Genomic DNA, 27,025 nt, shown 5'->3' on the forward strand with positions numbered 1-27,025 from the left:
TATTTCTGGTTATATTTTCCAAGCCAAGTAACTCAAAATCAAACTGAACTGAGTGCATAATCCTTAAAAGTCTGCATATGTCTGTCCTCAACAGGTCTCCTCTACCTAAATCCATCAAGTCAGGTTTTGGAACTGGTAACACTGAACAGCAGAATTATTGCTCTTAAGAAATGAAACAAACATTTCAGTAGACACAACCAAGATGAACCAAAACCCTTGCAGGGTTTTTTTTTTGTGAGTATCCCTAATTTAAGAGCAGAAAGGAGTCATAGAAAGCACAGCACAGCTAGATGAAGCTACAGAAGTTTTGATAAGCTAACCTTTCTGATGAAAAATGCTAACTCCAGGTTCCTGAAATTTGATATTATTTTGCTGTAGTCTACTCAAATTTAAATGTTATTAAAAAGTATATATTGTATAGAGAAATATAAAATCTATACATTACCTATAATAAATGCAAGATATGTATTACATGATGTATGATATTACATATTAATATATCTTACACTCAATTTTATATCAAGTGAAAAACTTGATAATTTTAAAGGAAAACAGCTTGCTTAAGAAATGATTTCATAGAAACGGTGGATGAGGCAATGACAAAGAAATAGACCTTTTAGCTGTCTCAGACTGAAAGCACATATTTTACATACAAAGAACACACTGATACAGAAATATGGACTTATATATTATTTCAGATGAACTCCTGCTGGAGTTTGTACAAATATAATGAAAAGTTCTGGTATAACAATATTGCTGGGGTATTTTGTTCGCTTGTTTTGTACAACACTTGTGATACTACTGTCTTAGACCACAATTTCACATACATACAGTGCACAGATATTAATACAATAAAGTATATTTACATAATAGTCATGGAAAATTGACTAGTGCTTCACAGAAAGTATGTATATCTTCTTTTAAAAAATTACTAGTATAACCATTTTTACTGCAAAAGCGATTGAAAACGTTAAACACGCAGAAATGATTCTGCACCTGAGGTGTACTCAATTCTCGAGAAACGTGCAGCACACATAGAATACTGCATACTATATACTATACTGGAACAATCTGAAAAAAAAGAAATTTCCAAGTAAATTTAAACAATCTTAAATAAAATATTAACAGACAATACTGAATTAATTGCTCGTTAAACTTATCACATGGACACATTTTCATGTTATTTCATCCCTAAGTTACTCTGGCACATGAACAAACAAGCAGAGCAATGGGTCACCCTTTTTACTAGGCTAGGGTAGCAGGATCACCTCTTGAGTTAACAAAACCTGTATTTTTTATTTATTTTTCAACCCTTGGGGTTTTTTTTCTCTGGATGGCTCCTGAACACGTGCTGGACAGGCTGTCACTACTTGCATTATTAGCTCTGATAAGCACACAGCTCTAGGTGGTATAGCTGCAGGCTAAGGTAACCAACTGCATACAGATGGACCCCTGTGCTCACGCAGAGCACTATTGAATGTATGGGGCTCCCCATAGGGACACATATGAACCCAGAGTGACCAAATGAATTGTAAAGGCCCATACTTATAGAACAGATTTATTTCCTATCTCACCAATGAATTCACCACAATTTCCTAAAGACAAAATGAAACAAAAGTGTATTAATAGTTGTTCAAACAAAATTAACATGAAGCAGAAAAAAACCTACACTGAGAGCAAGTTAAATAAGTAGCTATGTCACTTAGTGCAAACAGCACAATTACATGCACATGTGTACCCTGTAACACAAACTAAATCACACGAGTTTTGATTACGTAATTACATGGCTTATGTTCATGGATTATAATTGTTTACAGCATAAAAACCATGGCCTATTTACTTTGATTAACACCTATCCCTGTGTACTAACAAGACAAATTTATTCCAGTGAAAACTTCACAATGGATTAAAAGATGATAAATTCTCTTGTTCACAAAATTGCTTCAGCTTCATTTCCCACAGTTTGGTCTCTTCCCTCATGCCCCCTCTCAGATTAAAAGGTGTACAACAAACCAGCTGAACTTGTGCTACCACTGTTTTTTTAATATGGATATCAGTGTGAGTTTTGCTTGTCTATTTGATAAAAACTGCATCAGAAACAGTCAGTTTCTACCTATAACTTGCACACATTTGATCAAAGCTGGCTTACAGGTGGTAGGGTAATGAGAATGATAGGGTAATGAATCAACAAATCTCATTTTCCTAAAGACACACAACTAAACTCTATTCAGGAAAGAGAAGAAAAAAATTATAGATTTGCCTAACACCACAGAAAGAGGATGTTAAGAAGAAAGATAGCATTTTGCTTTAAAATTAACAGAGGCAAAACCATGGAGAAGCTGCAAGGTAATGGTACGCAACTCACGGCTCAAAGATCTCCAATACTGGTTGCTGGCACCGAACATTAGGATGCTGAAACCAAAGTTCTCATCTTACTTAAACTATACAAATAACCAGACCTCAAAATATTTTTAACTGACATCCTCTTTCAAAGACCCACATCGCTTTTTCTCATCATTTTTTTTTCTCCAACAGGTATAGAGTTCAAAGTAAAACTGATTCAACTATCATTCCAATGAAAAAAAGGTGTATTCAGGCCTTCTGGCTGAACTGTAAGTTGTCTGTCAAATGATGCCACTTTCCTGTGGCAGATATTTCCCAACTCTTTTCCACTTACCCATCTCAAAAATATTTTAACACTACTTCTATATCTTCTGGAGAACCACTGAAAGAAGCTACTTGATAATACACTGGTCCACTTTAACTAGACTTGACTATAACCCTAGTGGTAAATGTCTAGAAGCCTGTTTTGAAGTCTCTTAGGCAACAGTGAAAGCCACATATCATTGGGGAAGCAATCCCTCTTACTGTCATAATAAAAATCACTGAAAAAAAACACATAAAATATGACAACAAACTAAATTGCAGTCCTTTGTCAGTAAATATTGCTGGAAGATGCAGAGAAGACACTACTGAAGATTTGAAGAAACAAGTGTTGTTCCAAGTTACACAGCACTGAAGGCTGCCTATATAGCTGGGTGAAAGTACAGGTGTTTCTGACCTCTCAGCTTGTTCAATGATCAAATGAATGAAGAACTCTTCTCCCTTTTTGTGAGCCACTGAAGGAGGGCTGTGCCAGAGAAGATACTAAACAGGAAATGGCTTCTTTAATAAAACCAATGTTTTGTGGAAAAACTGCCAGTGTTACCACTGATGAAGTGTCTGCTTTAACTGGAATCAAAAAGAGATTCCAGGGTAAGTTTATAGAGGTGGCACCACACCCGAAACTTCCTTAACAGCCTCACTTGTAGGCAAGCTATTGTGGCAAAGAAGCTGGAGCCAGGAGTCTGACAAAAAGATAAGCATTCTAAATTTGCTGACCTTTTTGGTGATGACAGGTAACTGTGTGAGTAGTTTGCTAGTAGTAGCAGCAGATATTTCCAGAAAATAAACAGATCTAATGTGTCCCTTTGAGGCAAAAGTGATGTTTTAACAATGAGTGAGAAAGTAACTGCTTTTCAAAAGTAATTCATGCTGTAGAGAGAGCATTTTGAAAACAGATGTTTGCATATGTTCCCTTCATTATGTGATTTTTGGTTCAGTTTTGTTGTTGAACCCGATGTGTCACCTATAAGATCTCTTATAGCTGTACCTTTGAAAAAAATCTTCAAAATGAGAAATTCAGTGTTTTTTTAACCTATTTTTTAAGATAAAATTATAGACAGGTAACATCTCCCAATTTGTTTGAAGATTTGGAATTGCTTGACATCAGGGAAGATGGTCATTTACTAGCCCAATTTCCAGCAAAATCTTTGTATAATCGGTGAAGAGGTATCATGATTTAGTAAGTGCAGGCAACAAGGCAGCTCTTCCACTGGGATCCATGTGAGGTATCTTTTTCAGCTATGGCACCTACTAAAACCAAGTATGGAAATAAACCGAACTTAGAAGCAGGCCTTCGAATTGCTGCATCCCAAAGTGTTGAAGATTTCTTAAAATAAGGAAGCATATTCAATTATTTAGCTCTCAGTAAAAATATTTTTATTAATAGTAATATTTTAGAGCAAAAAGGGGTTTGTGCCATTGATATGTAACATTAAACTTATTTTAAAGGACTGCATTTAAATGGCGGATGTCAGGAGATTGGGGCATCCCTTTTTTCTGTGGTATCTAGCAACAGGACAAGGGGTAATGGGATGAAGCTGGAACAGAAAAAGTTCCATTTAAACGTAAGAAAAAACTGTTCAGGTGAGGGAGCCCTGGCACAGACTGCCCAGGGAGGGTGTGGAGTGGAGTTTCCTTCCTTGGAGGTCTTCAAGACCCGCCTAGATATGTTCTGTGTGACCTGATCTAGGTGGACCTGCTTTGGCAGAGGGATTGGACTAAATGATCTCTAAAGGTCCCTTCCAACCCCTACCATTCTATGATTCTAATTCATCTTTACCTCATCCTTTTCTAATTTCTATTTTGTTTACAAAATATCTAATACACCATTACAATGGTACATGTATATAATTTATAAGCAAATATACATATATTGGGATTGCGTGCTCATAAATTTTTCACTCATAGGGTGCACGATCGAAAAAGTTGAGAGATCGCTGATCTAGGTCAGAAGACGCAAATGCCCTCTACTGATATCATGCCACTTTGTACAGAGTAATTCTCTTAGAACAATGTTCTTGGCTAACCTATGAGTAAGTAGCTCTATCTTTCTGGTAATTCAAAATTTTCCAGATTTCTTCCAGGAATATGTGAAGAGTTGAGTGTGTGAAAAAGTGGTGATACTCAAGTTTAAATTGTCTGATACTCTTAAAAAGAAAATGAAAGCATGTAAAAGTGGACTGCATCACCCTATTTCAACATCTGTCTAATAACACATGTGGGTTTGTGTTTATATGCACATATCATTACAATATTAGGGCAGGGAACAGATGCAATTAGTTGGGAGCATTTAAATTTAATTATCATCATGAGGGAGGCCCTAAATGAAGGGTCACATTAGGCAGTTCCATTTGTGTAAGTATCAAATATTAAGTACAGGAATATAGTAAATCTAATGTTGTTCTCTCACCATGTAGTCTAAACCAATATGTGGAAAGTTTTATATGACTCATACTAAATTCCACAGCTCTCAAGAACAAGTCATTGTGGAAAACAGTCCACACCAACAAGCAGCCAAAGCCAACAAGGGAGATTTATACATTTCACTACTGATTTCACAGTGAACAGATAGGATATATCATATAAATTAATTCTCTATGTGACTTCAAAAACAGGAATTATGTTCAGGGCAGAAAAGTGAATACATCTGATATCTCAATGAATATTTCACTCTTACCTTGGACTTTATCTGAACACAGCTCCTTGGCTCGCTCTCTCATTATTTGTGGAATTAAAACATCTTTTTCTACATGTCTCAGCTTAGAATCTCCTGAAAAAGTGAGAAAAAAAAAACATCAGAGAAAGTAAATCTACAGAAATAACACAGCATTGTTTACATAAGATACAGTAGTACACTAAAACTGTCGCAAACTAGCATCATAATGTACCATGGAAAAACCACACAGATCAAAAGGCAAGAAAGTCCAAGATACAAAATTGCTTAGATACACATATCAACATTATCCTGAATACTTCTGTTCTGCTCCATGTGTGCAATGCAAAAAATGGAGAAAATTCTGGCAGTACATTCTAATTACTGCCTTACTAAATAGAAGGTCTGCGTACAGACTGCATAAAGGTTGAGAACTACCTTTATTTCAGAATACTAGGATTTTTCTAGGTGCGTTATCTCTACAAAGCAACTTTTTTATTCACTATCTTAAAGCTGAAAATATATCAAATATTAGAGCACATTCTGAAATTTGTTTTTCTACACAGAAGACTCTAATTCTTTAAAATGCACCTAAGCCTCTTAAATGGAGGATCTATGAATTTTTTGTTGAGAAATTCAACTTAATAAATGCTGCTGCCTGAATTCTGCATTTATAAGTACAGTTGCTGTTTGCTTTCAGTTGTCTCAAAACAGGGTTCAGTACTCTGAGTACAGCTAGGATTTTGAACAGTTAAACAACACAGACTACTTAGGAAAAAAAACATTGCATATCCAAATCTACTTTACTCTAAACAAAAGGATGAGGATTTACCAAGCACAGCTTTTTAATTCTTAGCTTCCAAGTTAAAAACTTTGATGTCGATATTAAACGTCAGAATAGCATCAGCTGTGATGCTCACATTACAAAAACCCTACTGTCAGATACATTTGAGTGACAATAATTTCATTTTAAAAGTGCTTATAAAAATGTAGATTAAATGAAAGAAATTTAAAATGCAATTGAAATTAAGGAAAAAAGCAGAATTTAAGTTACCACTTTCAAACATTATTTTTCAGAGCATATGGAGTTACTTCTAGATCAAAAGGAAACAGACTTAACATTTCTCTAGTCATTTCTAACTCATGTTTTAAAGTTTGTTAATGCTATGGGGTTACATTATGAGGTTATACAGTATTGAACTTGTGATATTACTACAGTAATCAGGTAATGAAACAGGATTACAATGAGCAATAAACAGATTCTGAACTAAAGACTTAGCTTTCTCCTCTAAATTTTCTTACTCAGAATTTCTACAGCAAAAGAAATAAAAAATGGCCATTTAGGTTTGCTTTTATGCTCTGATTTTCATGGTTGAGACAGAATATTTATAATTAAATGACCTTCATTTTAACTTTCTGCAGAATATCAGTACAATTGTTGTACTAAGCATTTATGATGTTTCAGGCAACATAAAGCTGTCATAAACTTTTATGCATGTTTTTCAAAAAAGCAGTGCAAATCAGTTCAGCTGATTAACATGGCAGGGAACAGCACCACCCAGGTACATGCCTCAGCTCTACTTTGAAAAGCTTCTGTCACAGCAAGCTGGCACTAGACCAGTCTTGCCTCCCCCAATGCTTCTGATGCTCTTTCTGCCCACACAGACACACTGTGCAGCTCTGTGGCAAACTGAAAGAGGAAGCTCATGTGGTTTAAAGGTAAATAAATTTCTTGTAGGGCAATTCTTCAGAAAAAATTCTCCAATCCAGTTAAACGTGTAACAGAATAAAAGAACCAAGAATGGGAACTGTGTGAGACTAGGATGGGAAGACTGCAATTGCCGCAAGTACCACTGGCTCAAGCTATAGCCTAAGCTTTTGGCTGGCATTCCCAACCTCCCCCCTGCCCCCCTTTTATTAGTGTTTAGAGTAAGCAAAAATTAAGCTGATCTACAAGTGTGGATAGAGGTAAGCAAGTGTGTTGCTAGATGCCACCAAAAGGGAAGGTTCAACAGCCTTTTGTTATCACCACCCAAACCTATTACAGCAGCACCTAATCACACAGTGAGCAACTACTTTAATATAGAAAACTAACTCAAATACATGCAAAAAAACTGCTTCTAGGATACTTTACACTTTGGAGTTACTAGGTCTAATTATCAGACTTTGAATGATTACTTCATTTAACTTTGACATATCAGTATCTACAGCAGCATACATGGAAATGTAGCGGACAGCACAGAAGTCTCTGAGGCCTCAGAGGGGCAGCTGGGCTTCTCTCATGAACCAAGGTAGGTGGAAACAGCCACAGCTCCCACAATAAAGTACAGGGCTTCAAGGTGAGGATTGGCCACCCATTACTGACAAAGAGGAGAAGCTGACAGGAACACAACTGAAGGCTAGAAAAGAAATAGAACACAGGCATCCTCAAAAACAACTCAGAAAAAAAAGAGGTCTCCCTGTTAGCCCATAACAGTCAAAAAGGAGTTTAAGCTCATTTTATATGAGCTTAGGCATCCAGTTTTCAGTTTGACTATTGAAAAGGAAAGGGGCATATGACTGATAGCAAGTACTAGCTGTACTGATGTTAACAGCAGCTCAAGTAGAACCATGAGAGAGCTATGCTCCAGGCAAACTCCCTCTTTTTAGTTCCAAGCTGTCAAATCTGCAGAGGCTGAAAAAGCAGGAAGGAGAGGGCACATCAGGACACAGGGCAGTGTCCAGTATGAAAAATCAGAAGACAGCTACAATAGTAATTCAAAGGTAATTATTCAACAGTATAAAAGAAACAGGAATAGAGACCCTTTATAATCTCATCTACAGTTTTTTAAAAGAATGTTTGTTGGCAATTATCAGTTTTTAAACCATTAAAAGTACAAGCAATTCAAATGATCTTGTAATATCTTAAAATACTTTACTGAAGTTTGTATCACCAGCATTAATATGAAACATTAAATAAAAATAAGGCACAAATAATAACAATACCAGAAATCACCTAGGAAAACATGTTTACATGCCAAGTAACCCCATTCCTGACAGCAATCTATAAGCACTTCCAAGATCATCATCAGTCTAACCTAATCAGCTCTGAAGTAACATATATGGCAAGAACTTTCAAAGGAAAAACACCTGAGAAGCAAGACTTCATCAAAAAACATGAGATAGCCATGATGTGAAACCATCAATTCCCTTTTGCCTTTTTTCAACTGTATTACAGTTCCTAGAATAAGTACTTTTTTCCCCTTTTGAAAGTTCACTATTTTGCACTAAGATAATTCTTATTCTGATATCAGATTTGCTGCAGACTAGTCTCTGCAGAAGAATCTACATTGCAACGGACTTATTACTATTTTATCTTCAAAGCATCAATAAAATTATCCTCAGACAAGCAAGAAGTATGTTTTCCTACACTTCACCCTTTGTGTTAGAAAGCTGGTATCTTTAGTTCCCACTCACTTCCTTCACATACTTTGCCTGGTTTTCTGGGAAGACTGTTTGAGATGACCATGGCCTTTGGTCACAAAGTGAACCAACAAGAACACAGTACCTCTCAGCTTCCAGAATGCCATGCAAATGTACAGTCCTAATAATAAAAGCGACTGAAGTGGCTTGTCACATTAATTAGAAGATTATTGCAGAGAGGAGATACCAAGACAAAAGCTCTCCTAGAAAAACATCCTGAGAAAAGTCATATTACCTCCCCTCTTCATTCAATGCAGCTGGTAACTGACGTGTTCATCTTTTATCACTATGCCCTGCTGGTTGTTTACAGCTCACCTTCCATCTCTCTCACAACTTCAGGTAGCAGAGACACAGATTACTCAGAAAAGTTAGGACAAAGTTGAAAACTTGTCTACCCAGATATTTACAGAAGCTTCATACCTTCTGCATCCAAAAGGAAGCAAGTCAAGTGATTCAAATAACAGTCACTGAAACATCCATTTCTTGTTTTACACCTGTAATTTGGATTTTCTAGGTTCAGTTTATCTATGCATGTTTTTTTTAAAGATAGCTCTAAGTAGTACTTGAAATATCATAGCTATTTCAGTAGGAATCACAGCATGTATTCTGTAAGTTTTTAACATTTTCACTAGCAACTGTTATGCCGCATGTTTTTCTTGAAGTCCCAGTTAGATCAATTTTCAGACACCAGTTACATTATTTACCAGGAAAAATGCTGTAGAAAGTTCAGTCAAGATTCAAGAATCCAAGCTGAAAAAGTAACAGTCTTCAAAATATAAACATTTTAAGACAATTACTTTATTATGGGGCCTTTGTTCAGAAATGTGAAGCCATGAAAGGGATTTTTTTTTTAATGAAATCTTATATATTTTTTCATATCAGTTGCCATCAGTGAAGAGATTGCTGGGATGTCTTTATTTTTTAAGCTAACAAATAGAACTTGAAAAAGTATTAATGAAAAATTCACCAGAACTAACAGAGTTATTACAGCAAAAGGGAAGAAAACCAAGAAGATACATGAATTCTCATTTTTTAACTTTCACCACATTTACAGAAAATCTCAACTCTAAAGTGTAACGGTTCTTTTCCTGGAAGGGAAGGTCTTGTCTTCATCTGTGATGAAGCTTACTAAACTTCAGTTTACCGGCCACTCTCATTTTTTTTCTATGCACAGACTTGCAGCATAAATAACAGTTAAGATAACTGAAATAACCCATGGGTGATGAATAATACGTTTGTAGCTAAGTTACGTAAGTGTGTTAATTTGAGGGATTCAGTTATTTCTCATATCACTTAGAAAAGTTTTTTCTGTGCTGTAAATACTCCTTAACATCCCAAAGTTTTGTTTTAAAACACTTTCTTAGGAGTTCATTATAAAGCTATGCTGAAAAGACACACTTTTATTAATAACAAAAGTAGCATGCTTCTTGGCAAACATTCCGTTTATCAGGTGGACTATTGGCTCTAGAGGTTACATCTTCTCAGAAACCATTTCAGATTTATTTTAGTGTTTGTTTTAGTTTTTTAGTGAGTGTTTATTTTAGTTATTTATTTGTAACAGTGTTTTGGATAGGCAAAGATAATTAGAGCTTACTACTCCTCAAAGAAAATGATGATTCAATTCTTTCCTTTATTCTGCCTAGTCTCCTCCCTTTATATTAAACAAATTACCAATCCTACATTAATTCCTGTGAAATCCTTTGTGCATATGTGCATTGTAAAAGCAGTTATCAAAAAAGCCTATATTATTGAATCAAGTACCTAAAATGTCTATTCAAAAACACTGTCACACATGGGAAAAAATTAATTCAGAGATAGACCCATTCAAGTAATGGGAGGAAAAAAAGCATATGTTTCGAAAATCTAAGTTTTTTCCCTGGAATTATTATGTACCTGTGGAATTAATACTTCAAGTAACTAATCCTGTAGCCTGCACCCTTAAGTAACTAATCTTGTAGCTCCCCTATCCTTACTGCCAAGAAGTTCAAGAAGCCAGAGTAACAAATTGTTTCAGTATGTAACTTCTGTCCCGCAAAAAAAACTTCTGTCTCCTAAAACCCTGATTTAAAAGCAAAAGAGGCTGACCAGTGCAGCTTCTGTATGCAGCAATCAATTTATCTTCTTTAAATATATAGGAATAAACTTCTTCATATTTGAGATCTTTCTATCTAATACTAACATAATTTTAAATTAAAATGGAGTACAGGGATGACAACACCAGGGAAAATTTCCAAAGCTTTAACTTCTCACCATTCTATCATCACCTCAAAGTCAATTTTCACCTTTTTCACTGGCTGAATTTGTTATCTTACATTTTGCTTTGGGGCTCATGTTCTTGCAGTACAGCAGTACTGGATTGTGAGAATACAGACAAGCTTGTTTGCTAAAAATGAACAATGGCTATATTACAGCAAGTCTGTAATATCTAGAAAGAAAAGGAAAAGCAGACAAGTACTCTTCTTTGTAAATTACAGGCAGATTGCAAATGCTCATATATCCAGTGACTAATGTAAAGCCAAGCCTGAAGTTGCTAGTGAAGACTTTTGACAAAGAGATTTTTTTACACTCTTGATCACACAGCAAAGCCAGTTATAGGGCCCAATTAATTACAGATCAAGGTTTCATATTTAGTAGTGAAAATAACGCAGGTTCATTAACACCTAGCCTGTACTATTTGTTCAAGTTTGACACACCTGCCAGCTAGGAAAACTTAGGGTGTGACTTATACGGAGAGCATCCCAACTCACCTCAAATCCCTTCTGTAGATGAAGAGTCCAGCAAAATGAACAAAACACCAAGTCAGTAACAACTTGAGCCATGGACTGGCCAAGGACTAAAACAGCACAGACAGCCTTAATTCTGACATTGCAAAGCCTGTGAATGCTTCATTTGGTAACTGATGTAAAATCCTCAACACAACTTTCTACCACCTCAAAAAAGACACTATGCAGCAATATTTAGTTTATATGCATCACAGAATTTGTGATTCTTGAAGGACCTTTCTCTATTTCTATTTAGTTTAGGAACTAAATACATATTTGGGTTTTTTTTCCAGAACAGCAAAAATAACGTAACAGCACAGTATGACTGGATTCATACATGTTGGGTTCCACCCTTTTTAAATGAAGCCCAAACTTTTGAGCACCAGTCTGAAACTGGTCCCAAGTCTACAATCACTGTTTCTTCTGTGTCCTTTCTAACTAATAGTGAATATTGTCCAAGCATTACTGCTTATTTCCACCTGGCATAAGAAATAGAGAAAGGTCCTTCAAAAATCACAAACTCTGTGATGCATATAAACCAAAGAGACCACATAAAATAGAACCAAGTAGTGACTGGGTGATAATTTGCATTAGAAACAAGAGATGAGTAACAGGTAAAACCTACAGAGAAAGAACAAAGTACCTAGCATGGGGATGAAGGAAGGGTTTAAAGAAAATCCAACCACCAATGAAACCCCCTAACTAGAGGAGATGCTAACCACCTAAGATTTCCCACCATGCCCAGTAATGCTAATCGGTGACAACACTGTATGCTCCTCTTTACTGAGTTTCAGAATTGTGTAGTAAGGCATAAAAACCCAAGTGTAAATCACTAATAAAAAATTCATTTAAAAAATTGAATATTTAGCTCTTTAATTACTCCTTTCAAGATAAAATTTACACCTTTTATTCCTAATAGCAAACACCAGACACAAATTAAGAAGAAGGCTTTTGAATAACAGGACCAAATATCATTCTTCCTGCTTCGTGGGGTTTTTTAACAGGAAGTGAGGATTAAGAGGAAAAAACACCTACTTTTGGGTTCTGTACCTATGTATTTAAAGAACAATCAGTAAGTATAATACAAATGAATGAAGATCTTAGAAATAAACATCATAGATATGATCAAAACACACCAGTTGTGTTCAAAAGTTGCAGAGTGAGGTATTCTGACACAAGGTGAAGGCCTTTTGGTTATATTAACACAAGAATTACAGATATTATTCTGGATTTTAAACTCTGGGGTTTAAAATAATCCTTTCAAACCATTCAGTATCATGAAACTCATTGGAGCACCCCAATACATCTTTTGTGTTTTACTTCTTTTACAAAAACAGTTCTTTAAAACATGGCACCAAACAACTTCAGGGAATCTCAATCAGCTTTTCCTTTCATGTTGCCAATACAGGTCAAAGACATTAGGAATATCAAAAAGGTCATTCTCATTCAACTCCATGTTAATTAAAAGAGGAAACTGTGCTTCCTTTTACTTACATATTTTTGCCATTTAAATCTGACTTTGCTTTAACTTCCATTATTTTTTCCTTTCTATCTTTTGGAATTATAATTTCATTCCTTTCAGCATATTTTTCTAGCTCTACCTTACTGCCTATGCCACTTGGAAACAAGTCACAGCCATTCTGTAAGCACAAAACTCTCCTTTTACTGATACACTGCTGCTGTATTTAACAACATAAATTTCCACATGACAGTAAGAAACAGACAATTTAAGTAGATTAGGAAGATGATAGAATCAGTTTTTAAGCTCTCTAACAAAACTTGTATTGTGTATCTTTGCTGAGGGACATGGTTTAGTGGTAAGTCAGGCAGTTAGGTCAGTGGTTGGACTTGATGATCTTAAAGCTCTTTTCCAACCAAAACAAGTCTATAATGTAAACTACTGTCAATAACCCTACTTTTCTCTTTATACATTTGTGAATCTTTGACAAGGGATCCAGACATCACCATCTGAAAATGACAGCTATAACCAAGTGCACATTAAACAGAAAATGAGCTTTCTAATAGCCCATGATCTGAAAACAACACCCTACAGTTTTTTAAGTGCTGCATACAAAAGTCAGCTTCAATGGACTGCAGAATGTTCATTCTAAAGGGCAAAACAAAATTGTGTAATAACACAGCCACAATTTCTTGTCTGTCAAAAAAATTCCTGCACAAATCACAAAATAACTCATAGGTTCTACATTCTGAGCTTCAGAGGACTTCTCTATATTCACTTCCTACTGCCTGGCCAGCAAAGCCACAAGAATATTTGTTGTCTTTTGTGACATCAACGAAGCATCATACATGGAAACAGTTTACTAAACTGCAATTCTCCTTTTTTTCTCACATGTGAGCCAAGAAACAGTTAACAAATGTGACATTAAAAATCACCACACTGGGATATAGGAATTAACACCTCACTGATAGGAACTGAGCACCTCACATCTCTTGCAGCTATTGTTCCACTTGCTCTACAACCTCACTTAGACATCTCCACTTTTAGTTCATGTTCTGAGATTTTCAACAGAGATGTAACAGCCAGTAACTGATGGTGAGAGGTAGGTAAGCAAAATATATTGGATAACAGAATAGTAGATTTAGAGAGGTGTCAGTAAGCAATACCACTGTTCAGCAGTGAATCCCAGTATTGGTGTCACATAGCATGTACCCAAAGTACGCTCTCAGTTGTCCTACCGCAGCTAACATACAACATAGATTAAAGGTGACATATAATGTCATCATTGACAAAGACAGGGAAACAGAACACCGATGAACCTTTGAGCCATCCTTGTCATGATACACTGAACATACAACCACTTAAGTTAGTATAATAACTAGATTTTTTCCAAAGGACAAGAGAGAAGCAAAATTACACTGCAGATAAACAATCACCACTTGAAATGCAGCATTAAGTTTTATAACATATCCTTAAAAAAAGACCAATGTTTAGAAGACGTGATCAACAAAACCAGAGCTTGATTACAAATGCTTTTGCCAGGCCCAGGACAGGTTTCCATCAGAAAATAAGAGCTCAGCCTCAGCCAGCACTCCTTAGACTTTTGAAGTCGTGGGATCACATAGAACAAGTGGCAGTCAGGACTGCTGCAGTCCACCACCAACTTCAGGTGCCTCAACTTCCTGTGTTAACTGAAGCATGTTAATGCTACCCTGAGTTCCTTCTGACAGGGAACTGGGCTTTGGTGCGGGACATCAAAGGCACTTGCCTCAGGAACAGAGCATCTAAGTGAATCATAGAATGGTAGGGGTTGGAAGGGACCTTTAGAGATCACCTCGTCCACCCCCCCTGCAGAAGCAGGGTCATCTAGATCAGGTCACACAGAGACATGTCCAGGCAGGTCCTGAAGACCTCCAAGGATGTTCCCTCATCATCTTGGTGGCCCTGTGCTGGACTCTCTCCAGCACTTCCATGTCCCTCTTGAGCTGAGGCGCCCAGAACTGGACACAGGACTCTAGATGAGGCCTCACCAGGGCAGAGTAGAGAGGGAGAAGAACCTCCCTTGACCTGCTGGCCACACTCGATACATCCCAGGATGCCATTGGCCTTCTTGGCCATGAGGGCACATTGCTGGCTCATGGATACCTAATTATCAATCAGGACTCCCAGGTCTCTCTCTTCAGCAGTTCAACCCCCAGCCTGTACTGGTGCATGGGATTGTTCCTTTCCAGATGCAGGACTCTGCATTTGTCCTTGTTGAACCTCATGAGGTTCCTCTCTGCCCAACTCTCAAGCCAGTCGAGATCCCGCTGAATGGCGGCACGGCCTTTTGGGGAATCAGCCAGTCCTCCCAGTTTGGTGTCATCAGCGAACTTGCTGAGGGTACACTCTGTCCCCTCATCCAGGTCGTTGATGAAGATGTTGAACAAGACTGGCCCCAGAATCAATCCCTGTGGAACTCCACTGGCCTCCAATATTACATGAGTGCTCATAAATATTACATGAGTGCTAATACACAAGCTTAAATTCACTTTGCAGACATGTGGCTGTAACTGTTCGGACAAGATGTTGTTAACATAAAGCCAAGGACCCTCAGTATTTTTCCTTCACGTTTATTGCCCAGCCAGGGAGGCTACAACGGCCCGGTGTCAAGGACCTGAGGGTCCCTCGACGCCCGGAGCAACCTGTGCCGCCGCCGAGGCGAAGTCGAGCACGGCGTCCTGCCGTTGGAGGTCACGGCTGCGGCTGGAGGAAGGGAGAGAGGGCGAGAGGAGGCGACGGGGAAAGCGCTGCCCAGAGGGAGCCGCGAGCCCGATGCGAGCGGCGGGAACAGCCCCAGGTGGCCGCGGCTCGTGGAGGGTGGGCCGAGCCACACAGGGTGGCCCTTTCCAGCACCTGCCCGCGGGGCGGGGCGGCCCAGCCCGCTCTCTTCGCCGGCGTGGGTGAAGGGGCACCGGAGAGCGACGCGGATGTCCCACAGGAAGCCCTGGCGAGGGGGATGGCGGCGCGGGGAGGATAAGGTGGTGTGAGGAGAGAACGCTGCGCCGCCGTCGCTCCATTCCCCCTCGCGACGCGTCCGGCGACCGCCCCTACCTGCGGCGCCAAGGGGAGGCTCCATCTGCGGCTCCACGCTGCGGCGGCGGCTGCGCACACTCCGCCACCAGCCCCTGCTGCGCAGGCGCAGCCTGGCCCAGCCCGGCCCAGCTCGCTCTTCCCGCATCGGGCGAAGGCCGCGGCGAAGGGCATTGAGAGCAGGCGCAGGAGCACGCGCGCCAGAGGAGGGGCAAGGCGCATGCGCCAGCTGCGTCCCGGGAGGGGCGCGTGGCCTGGCGCATGCGCCGTAAGGCGGCCCGCAGGGGCTGAGGTGGTAGCGGGCGGGTGTTTCACGGCGTTTCGCTCTGTGCTTCGGAAAGCTGAGGTGAACGCGGCTGAGGAAACCAGGGTGCTCTCAGTCTGTGGCGGCCACAGAGGCCGAGTACAGGTCTGAGTACATTGAGGGACGGTGCAGTTGCTCGTAAAAAGTTTTTTTACAAATTAAGAGGGTCTATAGAAAGAATACAAAATGCTTTTTTTGATAGTGTCACTGGAAGTTTGGTACTGTTAAAAAATACTAATTCATCTATATGCCCTTTTGGTCTGCCTGTGTAAGTAAGTAACCACTGAGACGTATGGGAGGTATAGTTTGGCAAAGGAGTAATTCTGGTGGTAACTTCTATTTACGAATCTGCAACATATTTAACTGACTAGCTCAATAATGTTAGTTATTAGTGGCATGAGGCAAAGTTGAACACTTCCAGAAACAAATCATGTAATAAAACCCCCATGAGAAGTTACTATACATTTAAAACATAAATGAGACTTAGCTGAAGCTCAAGATTTATGTTAACAAATCCATCCAAGAATTTTTAAGGGGCCTATCCTCTTTTCCCATCTTCAACATTTTAGACTGGCAGGTGGTATGGAAAATTAGTTGTTTTATGCAGTAGCCTCTTATACAAGGCTGCAAAAAGTCGTCTAAATATAGCATTTCCTCTGTTTTCTTGCATTGTTGTTTTATATTCAATGGAAAGGTGAGCTTTAAACATTATATTCTTGCAGAAGTAAAAGTCTAGGAGTCTTCCGCAAACACCAGATAGACTTTGCATGCCTCTGGAAGGTAACAATAAGAAAACTAGAAAATAATTAGTAGGAGCGATTTTGATCACAATTACCATGTTATTTATTCTTAAAATTAATTTTCATTTAAGTGTTTAAAATCCACCTTTTTTCCCTCAGTTTACATTATTTTCCCCATATGAAGATTTAATCTCTTTATTTAAAAATGGATTGTTTCAACTTGAGGCCGCAATAAGACCCAAGTTGTTCTTTCTGATATGTTCACAGAAATTAGTAGAGCGTGATGTAGGCAAAGTCTTTCACAGGAATGCTTTTGGCCTTACTGATCTAGAGCATTTCAGTTACAGAGCATTAAGCACCTTTAGGCCTCTTTTAATCCACAAGTATAATCTCATTCCTTTGAGTAAAATGTGGATATTACAATTGTTATCTATAACAATAAACTATAGCATTTCAGTTAATTTTTTTACACTGAATTTAGAATTTTAATTGATCAGGGTTGTGAAAGTGCAACATATTAATTTATTTGTTTTATTAATTTATTTCTTTTATTAATGAGTTTTGCACTAAGCCACTTCTGCAATGAACATAAAAGAGAGTTTAAAAAAAGAGATACCAGCCAATCTGTGAAGAGTCATCCTATATATGCAATGAAAAACTGCAAAAAGATGCATGATACAAAAAGGAGCTTTCAGCATGAGAAGCAAAAAAGAGAATATATACTTATAACAGTAACTTAAATTAAAAATCATTGAAGTTAATAAATTTTGCTGCTCTTAAACTCTTGGGTACTGGTGTTTGTATATGCTCTCCAGAATTAGAGCTGGGAAGAACTCTTTTAGAGAGCTTTTAGAACTCTTTTCTTAAAATTGAAGCTCTTTGAACTTGCGTCAGCTCTGAGTATTGCTGTGTTAATTTGATTGTCTTCAGGGACAAGTCTTTAGGCTAGACTTTGCTTTGGAGTAGTATTCGTAGAGTCATTTCTGTCATTTGATGAAGACAATCAGTAGAAAAAGAAAACTCCAAAAACTTTGTCACTTGGTGAAGTTGTCCTATTATATGTCTTCTTCTAGTAATAGATCTGGAAAACAGAAACAGGATTTTTCTACAAGTCTTCTTTTCATGTCTTGCAGACAAGAATGAAGAATGCTAAGAACTGCAAGGGAGTAAGAGACACTTGGGGAAACAAACACGAAGGAAAAAGGGGATAGAGAGCTTTGTTCTGGAGATTTGAGAAGCAGAAATAATTTTTGAGAGAGGGCACATGCAAATGTGGGTCTGATAATAATCTCATGCTACTTGGGGCTATTAGAAAGTTTTGGAAATGAGAAAGTATCAGAGAAAGTGTCATCTGGACAGACAAGTAAATGAGACTGACATTAGGTGGAGCAGGAATGGCATAAGTAAAACAAAAACTGTCCACCAAGACGATCAGGGAGCTGGAACATCTTCCTTATGAGGAAAGGCTGTGGGATCTGGGGCTGGTTAGTCTGCAGAAGAGGAGACTGCAGGGGGATTTCATTAATATTTATAAGAATGGTGGATGTCAGGAGGCTGGGAGATCCCTCTATTCTGCTGTATCTAGCAACTGGACAAGGGGTAATGGAAAAAAGCTGGAACACAAAAAGTTCCATTTAAGCTTAAGGGAAAACTGTTTTACTGTGAGAGTGGCAGAGCCCTGGCACAGGCTGCCCGGGGAAGATTTGGAGTCTCCTTCTCTGGAGGTCTTCAGAACCCACCTGGATACATTCCTGTGTGACCTGATCTAGGTAGACCTGCTTCAGCAGGGGGATTGGACTAGATGATCTCTAAAGATCCCTTCCAACCCCTACCATTGTATGATTCTATGATAAATAGCTTGAGTCTGACTTGGGAGTCAATGAAGTGATTCCAGGAGGTGACACAATGGCTGACTTAGTGACATGAGAAAATTACTTTCTTAAAGCAGTTTGAATTACTGGAAATAGAACAATTTTCATGACCAGAGAAGAGGAGTTTATCATGTTAGGGATGTGAAGTGTTAAGACCTGTATCAAGAATTGTAGTAGCATAAATTAAAATGCTAAAGGCTTTGTAATTACTGTTCTGCATGCTTTTGTATGCAGTCTAGATATTGACGAGATCATCAACTTACATGGAAGGAAAAGGTAGATTTACTCCAAGGGTATAAAGAGGTGATTTCATTAAAAAAATGCTAAGTAGGTCTTCCTTTAACATGGGATCTAACTTGCATCTTATCGCAGGAGAGGGTTTTGAAAAAATATCTGGAGTATGTATATGTATGTATATTCGTATGTATAATACGAATCTTCAAGTTCCACAGCCCTGTGAAGTTCTGTTGCCAGGTATGGGGCTTTTGCTCTGTAGCTCTTTGGCACTAGTTAGTACCATACGCTTCGTTTAACTTACATACTTATCCAGAAAAGTAGCTTAACTGGGACATCTCCTGGGGTACTGATATAAGACCAGCAGTACTTAATACATACAACTGTTACTTAACAGGACCTTAATGGACAGCAGCCACTGCTTACTGGTATCTGCTTCTGGTTATTGAGCGATGCCATGTCATCTGCCTCTCACAGTCTCTTGCAACTTCTTTGTACAAAGAAAGTATTCCCTGCAATTAGTTCCCAGAGGGTAAAATACTGGATGCTCTAGTGAAAATAGACTGGTGATGGTGGTCACAATTTCTGCACTGATTGTTACAGTGGGGAAGATCTGGTAACTTTCCTTATAGTATTGAAGAATGCTTCAGGTAATGCTCTTCTTATAAAATGGAAAGTAAAAATATAGTCATAAGTAGTGTTGGATTGCAGTCATTTCTGTGTTTCTGAGATTCGTATTGTTATTTGATTAGTTAATCGCCCATTTTCAAAAGTGTGAACATATTTTCACACTTCAACCAAGGCAGTGTTAACAATGAAACTATAGATAGCAATAGAGATTAATTATCTATCTCCACACCTTGTTGTTACCAGATAAAGAGAGCCTATCTGTCTGCACACAGGTGTGATTTTTATGGTTTTTTATCTCCAAACAATAGCCTTGGTCAAATGAGTTCAAAGGAATATATTCAAATGGTACCCCCCCCCCCCCCCCCGCAAGATGTTTGCTGTTGACATTTTCAGTCTTGTTTCATCAAATATGACTTCCAGTAAAAGGCTGTGATTCTTTGCTAAGCTTACCCGTGTGAAGTACATTCACTCAGAGGTGAGAGATATGGGGAAGCTTTAAATGAGAATTAACATTTATAATCTAAGTACCATTTCCTCTCTTCTTAAGGGAGCATACTTACACTCAAGCGAGTGTAAAGTTGTTTGGGCCTTATTTGCAATTGCCCTCTGAGATTTTCACTGACAGGAGACATGTCTTCGAGAAGAGGGAAGATGAAAAAGAAGTTTGTAGGGTTTTTTTTTTTTTTGTGCAAGTAGCAACATTTTCTATTTGTTTCCCCATTAAAAAAAATAAACTCATCTATATGTCTGTTGTTTTCTAAAGGTTCAAGGATTAGAGATCATTACAGCAGAATCTGCTATTGTCCTTAATATAAGTTCTTCACCCGGTATACAAGAAGCTACTCAACACACTGGGTTGAGCTTTTATTGCTTTTCTGCAGAATAGGGTGCTAGGCATCTAATAACAGCCAGCACACTTTCCCAAAATCTAATAGAGTCTTCTATACAGAATAATAACGAAGGAAATACTTCAGCAAGATATACAATTGATCGCTTATGATTTCATAATGAATTATCCTCCTGTGTGTGTCTAAATATCCAACTTATTGTACTAAGGTGGTCCTATATTTACATGAGGGGTCTCCTAGAGCTGTGGTTTTTAGGGTTACAATCATCTAAAGTAACTGGTGATTGGCCCTTAATCCTGTCAGCTACCACTAGATTCTTGCTTAACCCTATACCTTGGTATAAATTGATTGCAGCATTGTTTTTTAATTATATCCAATTTGGGAACCTTTCATTCTCTTAAGAACTTTCCATTTTCATTACTATGATTCCAAATTAGATTGTCATGGTTGCTCAACTTACAAGTCTCATGGCTACCCAATTTGTAAATCTTTATTCCTTAGACACCAGAGGCACTAGGCATGTTGAACTCCTTCTACCCTATTTATCTATGATCCTGCTCGTTCTAATGAGTGGATGCTGGTGGCTTGCAGAGCTCTGGACCTGCAGCCTCTCAAGTTTCACATAACTGATACGAGACTTCTGCAGCATGTTCACAGCACAGGCACTAGCATTGTGTTGTCTTGGCCTTGCTCTAGAACTGCAGCTATCATGTTGCTAGGTGTCATGCTCTATGGTGACAGTGTCTATGGCAAGTCGTGTGGTCTGTCTCTTAGCACTTCACCAAGAACATTTCCCTTCGTGAACCTGGCCTTTCCACCCATGTTTCAGGGGAGTGGGAAGCATCCAATCAGGGTGATTACCATAATTTGTTGTCTTTCTAGCAAGACATCACTGAAATAGTGTCTAGGAGCTGACCATGTACGCAAGTAGAAAAATTGCATCAAATAGTAATTACATTTGCCACTCTCTACTAGATCTGATTGACAGAGTGAAAAACACTTCAGTTCCTTTTCCAAAGTCCACACACAGCAGCACAATCTTTCACTGGCTTTTGTTTCCTTAAAAATTCCTCTTTTATCTCAACAGATTCAGATGCACTCCAGAGTTATAACCCATATACCAGATGCAGATGACTTGACTGGCATCAAGATTTTCAAATAACAGTAGTTCAGTAATATTAAAAAAAGAGAAGATCCACCATCAGAACAAACTAGTCTATAAACTTTCATCATTTGATTTACCCTGCTTACAAGAACAGCTACTTTTCAGGCTATGGTCAGAATATTTTCTTGCCTGAATACATTCACAATTATAGGGTGACTGTCACTTGAACTGAATGTTTTATTTGGAAACTTATTTTAGCTGTTAACAATATTTTGGGATTTTGTTTTCCCTACTGGCAGCACTGCATGCAGTCACAAGTTTTCTTTCTTAGTCATTTCTGTTGACATTTTTCTTTTAAAAGCTCCTTAGCCATTCTCTTGCTTTATCCTTTCACATTTTTTAAAATGCCAAACAGGGAAGGGCTAGTCCCTGATCATTAATATTTGACAGGAAATTGTTCAATGTTCCATGTGGCTTCTAGGCCACTATGGTGCAGTCTTCTAGGTATGTGGGCTGGAGCTAGAGCCCTCATGTTGTTTTTCCATTAGTACTAGCCTGGGAATTTCCTAATCATGCCCTGGTTTGGGTTTTTTGTGCCACAGTAGGTAATGTCTTTATGGAAACAAGTCTTGAAATTCTAAGGTACTTTAAAATCCATTCCTTAATGTAGACAAGCGTTACAGGTCCATCCTTGGTGTCAGGAGTTATTATGAGTATAGAAAAGAAATAGTAAGCCTTTAATAACTGAAACATGCTATTTAGTCCTTTCAACTGCTAGTCTTGTTTGTGCATACACTTTTTGTATAGTAAATCCCTGCTGTTAACTGCTAGTACATTCTCTTAAGAATTGTTATTTCTTTAGTTCTGGAAATGTTTGCTTCTTATAGGACATGCCACCCCATAACTTAGGATCACCATTCTGCCCCGATGTTCAACTGCAGTCATTACTTCTTTCATCTGTAAACCTCAAAAAGCCTCATAGATAAGGAAATAGCAGTACAAAGAGCTTAAGCAGTTTGGTTTGTGGAGGAATGCTAGTAATACAGTAGAGATCTGAAGATCAAGTCCCTCAATTTATAGAGATGACACGGATGGTTAACACTACTCACATTTCAGGAAGTTGGGCCTAAGTACAATCCATACTTTTGCATTTGTATTGGTGTTGATGGAAATGGTGAGATCTGAGTCACTGGGACTGAAGACAAATGTGATGAAACAAAAGCTACTTATTAACATATGTAGAGAAGGATGAAGAAGTGAACGAGAAAAAAAATGTCATTGCTGAATGATCTAAAATTCCTCTTTCTGTCAGCAGATAGCTTCTTTTTGCATACATCAAACTCTCTATATTTGGTTTATAGTAAGTCCTCATACCTATCTGTGCCAAAATTTAGAGTAGGATAGTGTTATATAATTATCTAAGGTGTTCTGTTTGCATACATCATCATCAAGAAGTCTGTGGTTGTTTCTCTCCTCCATGAAATATAGAAAACAATCTGAGATACTGGTATTTATGTTCCTTAATGTGTACAATATTTAAATATATTCACTACAGTTTCACTTGTTTCATATTTAAAGTTGACACTTGAAGACTGATAAACAGGATATGAGTAGAGGAAGATGCTTTTCCTACCATGACAGATACGATCAAATTGTGGGTTGTTTTTTTTATAAAAGCTTTTCCCTTCCCTTTAGGTAGTAGGTGTGTAAGAGTGATGCAACAATAAGAACGCTAAACACTTAGCTTCTTCATATTCACCAGTCTGGAAAATTCAATCTGACTTTAAATTTAACACTACTCTGCTAAGTAGCCTCAGCTGACCAGCACTGATTCTGTGGTTTTAATTACCGAGAAATGGATGTTATCAAGATGTAGTATTGGCAGTCATAAAACTCCATAACCTGAAGTTCAGTAAGGGGAAAAAAGTCTCTTGTGCTTCTTTGCATTCATCCATTGCTTTGGAAATCGACTTCTTAGTAGTTCCTAGTATCTGTCTTGTGCAGTTATGCACTTGCCTGTTTGTAAGTATAGGAGTCTTGTAGTTGAAGGCAGTGAATTTATTATCATGTCTCGTATTTTTGAGCTGAGAAATGATTTCTTCTTGTAGCTGCAAACATGGTGTCTGTCCCTGTCTCTCTTTCTTATCTGTTTTATGTTGCTGGATTTGTTTTTATAGCTGCTGTAGTTTCATCTACTGCCATTCATTTGTGTTAAGGGAGCACCGAATGCAAAGAAGTGAGATTTGATTTGAAAACTTGGCTTTTGCCATGTATTTCCCTGAAACATGATTATGATATATCCCTATTTATCTACCTTACTGGGATATTTATGTCCTTAATCATGCAGGTTTTGTACAACTCCGTTTCTGATGACTGATTGGTGGGAAGGAGGCCAGGGTTGGTTGCTGTTGATATGTCAAACTACAGTATCATCTGTAGAATCTTGAGATTTCAAGGACAGTGGAAACAACTTTAAGTTAGGTCAAACTGAAACTGTGAGTTGAATACTCTGTACTGTGTTTGAGGATTTCATAGTTAATTTGTTTGCTCTACAGATAGATAATTTAGTTGTGTCCTATATTTCTCTACTTTTTCTAACAAGCTTCAATTTGACATTATAGATTTTATGTAAATATTTTTATAACTTACTATCTCCAGCATTAGTCTGGAAGACGTGATTGAACAGTCATGTGTAAAAGAAAGTGTAACTAAGGCTTAACTTTCTGTCATGTTTTTACATAACTAGGGCTAAGTGTTAACTCTGAAAGACAGGGATTTTTGATCAGGCTATTTTGAATTCATTGTTTCTTGGAGTTTTTTTACTCCATTTTTTTAACACCTTGTATTTAACTTCAATGACTAATTCACATTTTAGAAAAAAGGACAGTTAGTGTACTAAACTTTCGGTAAGCCTCATAAAATCTCTGAGATTTCCCAGAACTTATACAACAAAATTATGGGAGAGCATGTGGGTACAAATATGACTTGGACCAACCAGATACTTCCTCAGTTTGAATAAAGATGGCACAAGTTAGTGTAGCTGGCAAGCTGCTTCCAATTATCAGAAACAGATGCTGCAGGTTAATCAATTGAGGCCTGGGTGATCACAAGGGTGGAAGCAGCATAGAAGGAAGTAGCTAGCAAAGGAAGGTGGCTTTGAGTCAATCTTGCTGGTTACTATGTTGCCTATGTGCATGTTTGTACCTGCATTTCGTAGCTTCTCTACATCTTTGGATGAGCATTACTTGCACCATTACAACACTTTGGTGGGAGAATGAAGAAACCTTATGCATGTTCAGCTCCCGGATCGGTGGCCCTGATACTTGTCCATGTACCATCAGTGGTGCTTCTGGTGGTGGCCTAGAGGGTCCTGGGGGTGAGTGAGGGGATGGGTTCACTTCCATACTTTCCTCCTATGGAGGTGGAGCCGATGGAATTACAAAGTTCTCTCCTCCAGAGTATCTCCTGCTATTTTCCTCTACAGGTGGAGCTGATGGTACTATGAAGTCACCATCTCCAAAAAATGTCTTATCATCTACTGGGAACGCAGAGGGTGTGGTATACTCTGTGTTTGTACCAACTGCTTCATGGGTGGTCGTAACCTGTTCATCCTGCAGTTGCTTTAAGATAGTTAGTATTACTTTATATAATTCAATGGAGTCCCACAAAGTACTCCCTAATCTTTCACCATATTCTAACTCAAGCGTATTCTGTGTATCCTGCCTCTATTTCACCAGCCTCTGCAGTGTCTCTTTGTTGTAATTTAATCCTTTCTCAGAGAGGATATGCTGCAGAATATCCATGGGAGACATTTCTTCTCTGCTTAAAGCCTTTCCCATTTTTTCCCATCTCAGTTGCTCACTTGCCTTTTCAGATGTTTCTGTCACAGCGATCTGACCTTTACTTCCAAAAGGTTTGATCTGACGAGTGTGACATCACATCGGGATCACCAAATGTTGTAATGGCACAAGTAATGCTCATCCAAAGATGTAGAGAAGCTAGGAAATGCACATACAAAGACGTACATGGGCAACATAGTAATCAGCAAGCTTGATTCGAAGCCACCCTTCGTTTGCTAGCTGCCTCTGCCTGTGTGATCACCCAGGGCTCAATTGATTAACCTGCAGCATCTGTCTCTGATAATAGGAAGCAGCTTGCCAGCTGTATTAACTTATGTCTTCCATCTTTATTAAGACTGAAGAAGTATCTGGCTGGTCCAAGTCATATTTGTACCCACAAGAACAAATATTTCTGGTAAGTGAAAGGCTTGAAACAAATTTGGTTTTTTTTAATTGGCAATTACATAAATTAAGATAGTGAAGTAGAAAAGCATAGAAAACAAAATGTCCATGCTTCCAATCTTTTTGTGGTTTATTTTGTATAGGAATTTGGAAATGTAGCTAAATCCACTGCAGAGGATAAATCAACTTCTTTCTTTTTTTTTTTTTTCTGAGCATTGTGTGCTACAACACAAACATGTAAATCTGCCTCAGTATCATAATTTATATTCAGTTAAGTATCAAAAAGTTGATTGCAGAGTGTGATGAATCAATTCCCATGCTGGGATAAGCTGTAGAAAGGGGAAGCTGAAGTTTGAATTTCATCATTTTCTGATATGGAACTGCAGATTATGAGTAACTGCAAGGTTTTAACCCTTGTGTTCTAAAGAAAGATTGCATTTGGAATGTCACACTATGCTATATACTGTTGCTAGTGTCTATAGAAATAAAAGTTCTGTTTGTTCTGAAGGTATTTTCTCTCTGTTTAGAAAAGCAGATTTTTAAGGTGTAAATTTGCATAGTTTGGTATTTGTTTCCTTAGCTAGGAAATCTTAGCAAAATGGAGACAGCCAAGTTAGCTGGAGTTTACAGAATCACTATAATTATTATTTTTAATATGTTTTATTGGGTTCTTAACAAGTGTTTCTTGGACTTTCTTAATTTTCCATTCCAGAAATACATACTATAAGTGTAGTATCTGAATGTTCCATCTTTTCTTCCATTGTTATTTCATGCATAGAAAAATATCTAGTATTCTTTTGCTCTCTATTACAAGTGGGACAGCTTGACCCTTTGTAATGCATGAAGATCCTTTTTTATCAATTTTATCAGGAAAAGCAGCAGTATGTTGCAGAACTTTGCCTACTATCTCTGGTAAATGGTATTCTTGTTATGGTGGTAGTTCCAAGCCCATTGGTATGCCAGTATCCTCCAGTTTGTTA

At 38.1% G+C, this 27,025-nt stretch overlaps 1 protein-coding gene across 3 annotated transcripts in view; it reads right to left on the bottom strand.

Annotated features, from left to right (window-relative positions):
- CMC1 (C-X9-C motif containing 1) overlaps positions 1-16,208 on the bottom strand; it is a 40,424-nt gene extending 24,216 nt beyond the window's left edge. The window contains exons 1-2 of one of the 3 annotated variants that reach the window (XM_061996902.1): positions 16,094-16,208; positions 5,342-5,434 (exon numbers count right to left, since the gene is read on the bottom strand). In XM_061996902.1, the coding sequence (XP_061852886.1) occupies positions 5,342-5,434; positions 16,094-16,118 (118 nt within the window). In that variant the 5' untranslated portion in view covers positions 16,119-16,208. Of the gene's footprint in view, positions 1-5,341; positions 5,435-16,093 lie in introns of those variants that run through there. The other 2 variants (XM_061996903.1, XM_061996904.1) reach the window with 2 other exon arrangements.
- Between the last annotated feature and the right edge of the window lie 10,817 nt (positions 16,209-27,025).

Source organism: Colius striatus, chromosome 5 (assembly GCF_028858725.1).
Source record: "Colius striatus isolate bColStr4 chromosome 5, bColStr4.1.hap1, whole genome shotgun sequence".
In the NCBI taxonomy this organism is placed as follows: Eukaryota; Metazoa; Chordata; class Aves; order Coliiformes; family Coliidae; genus Colius; species Colius striatus.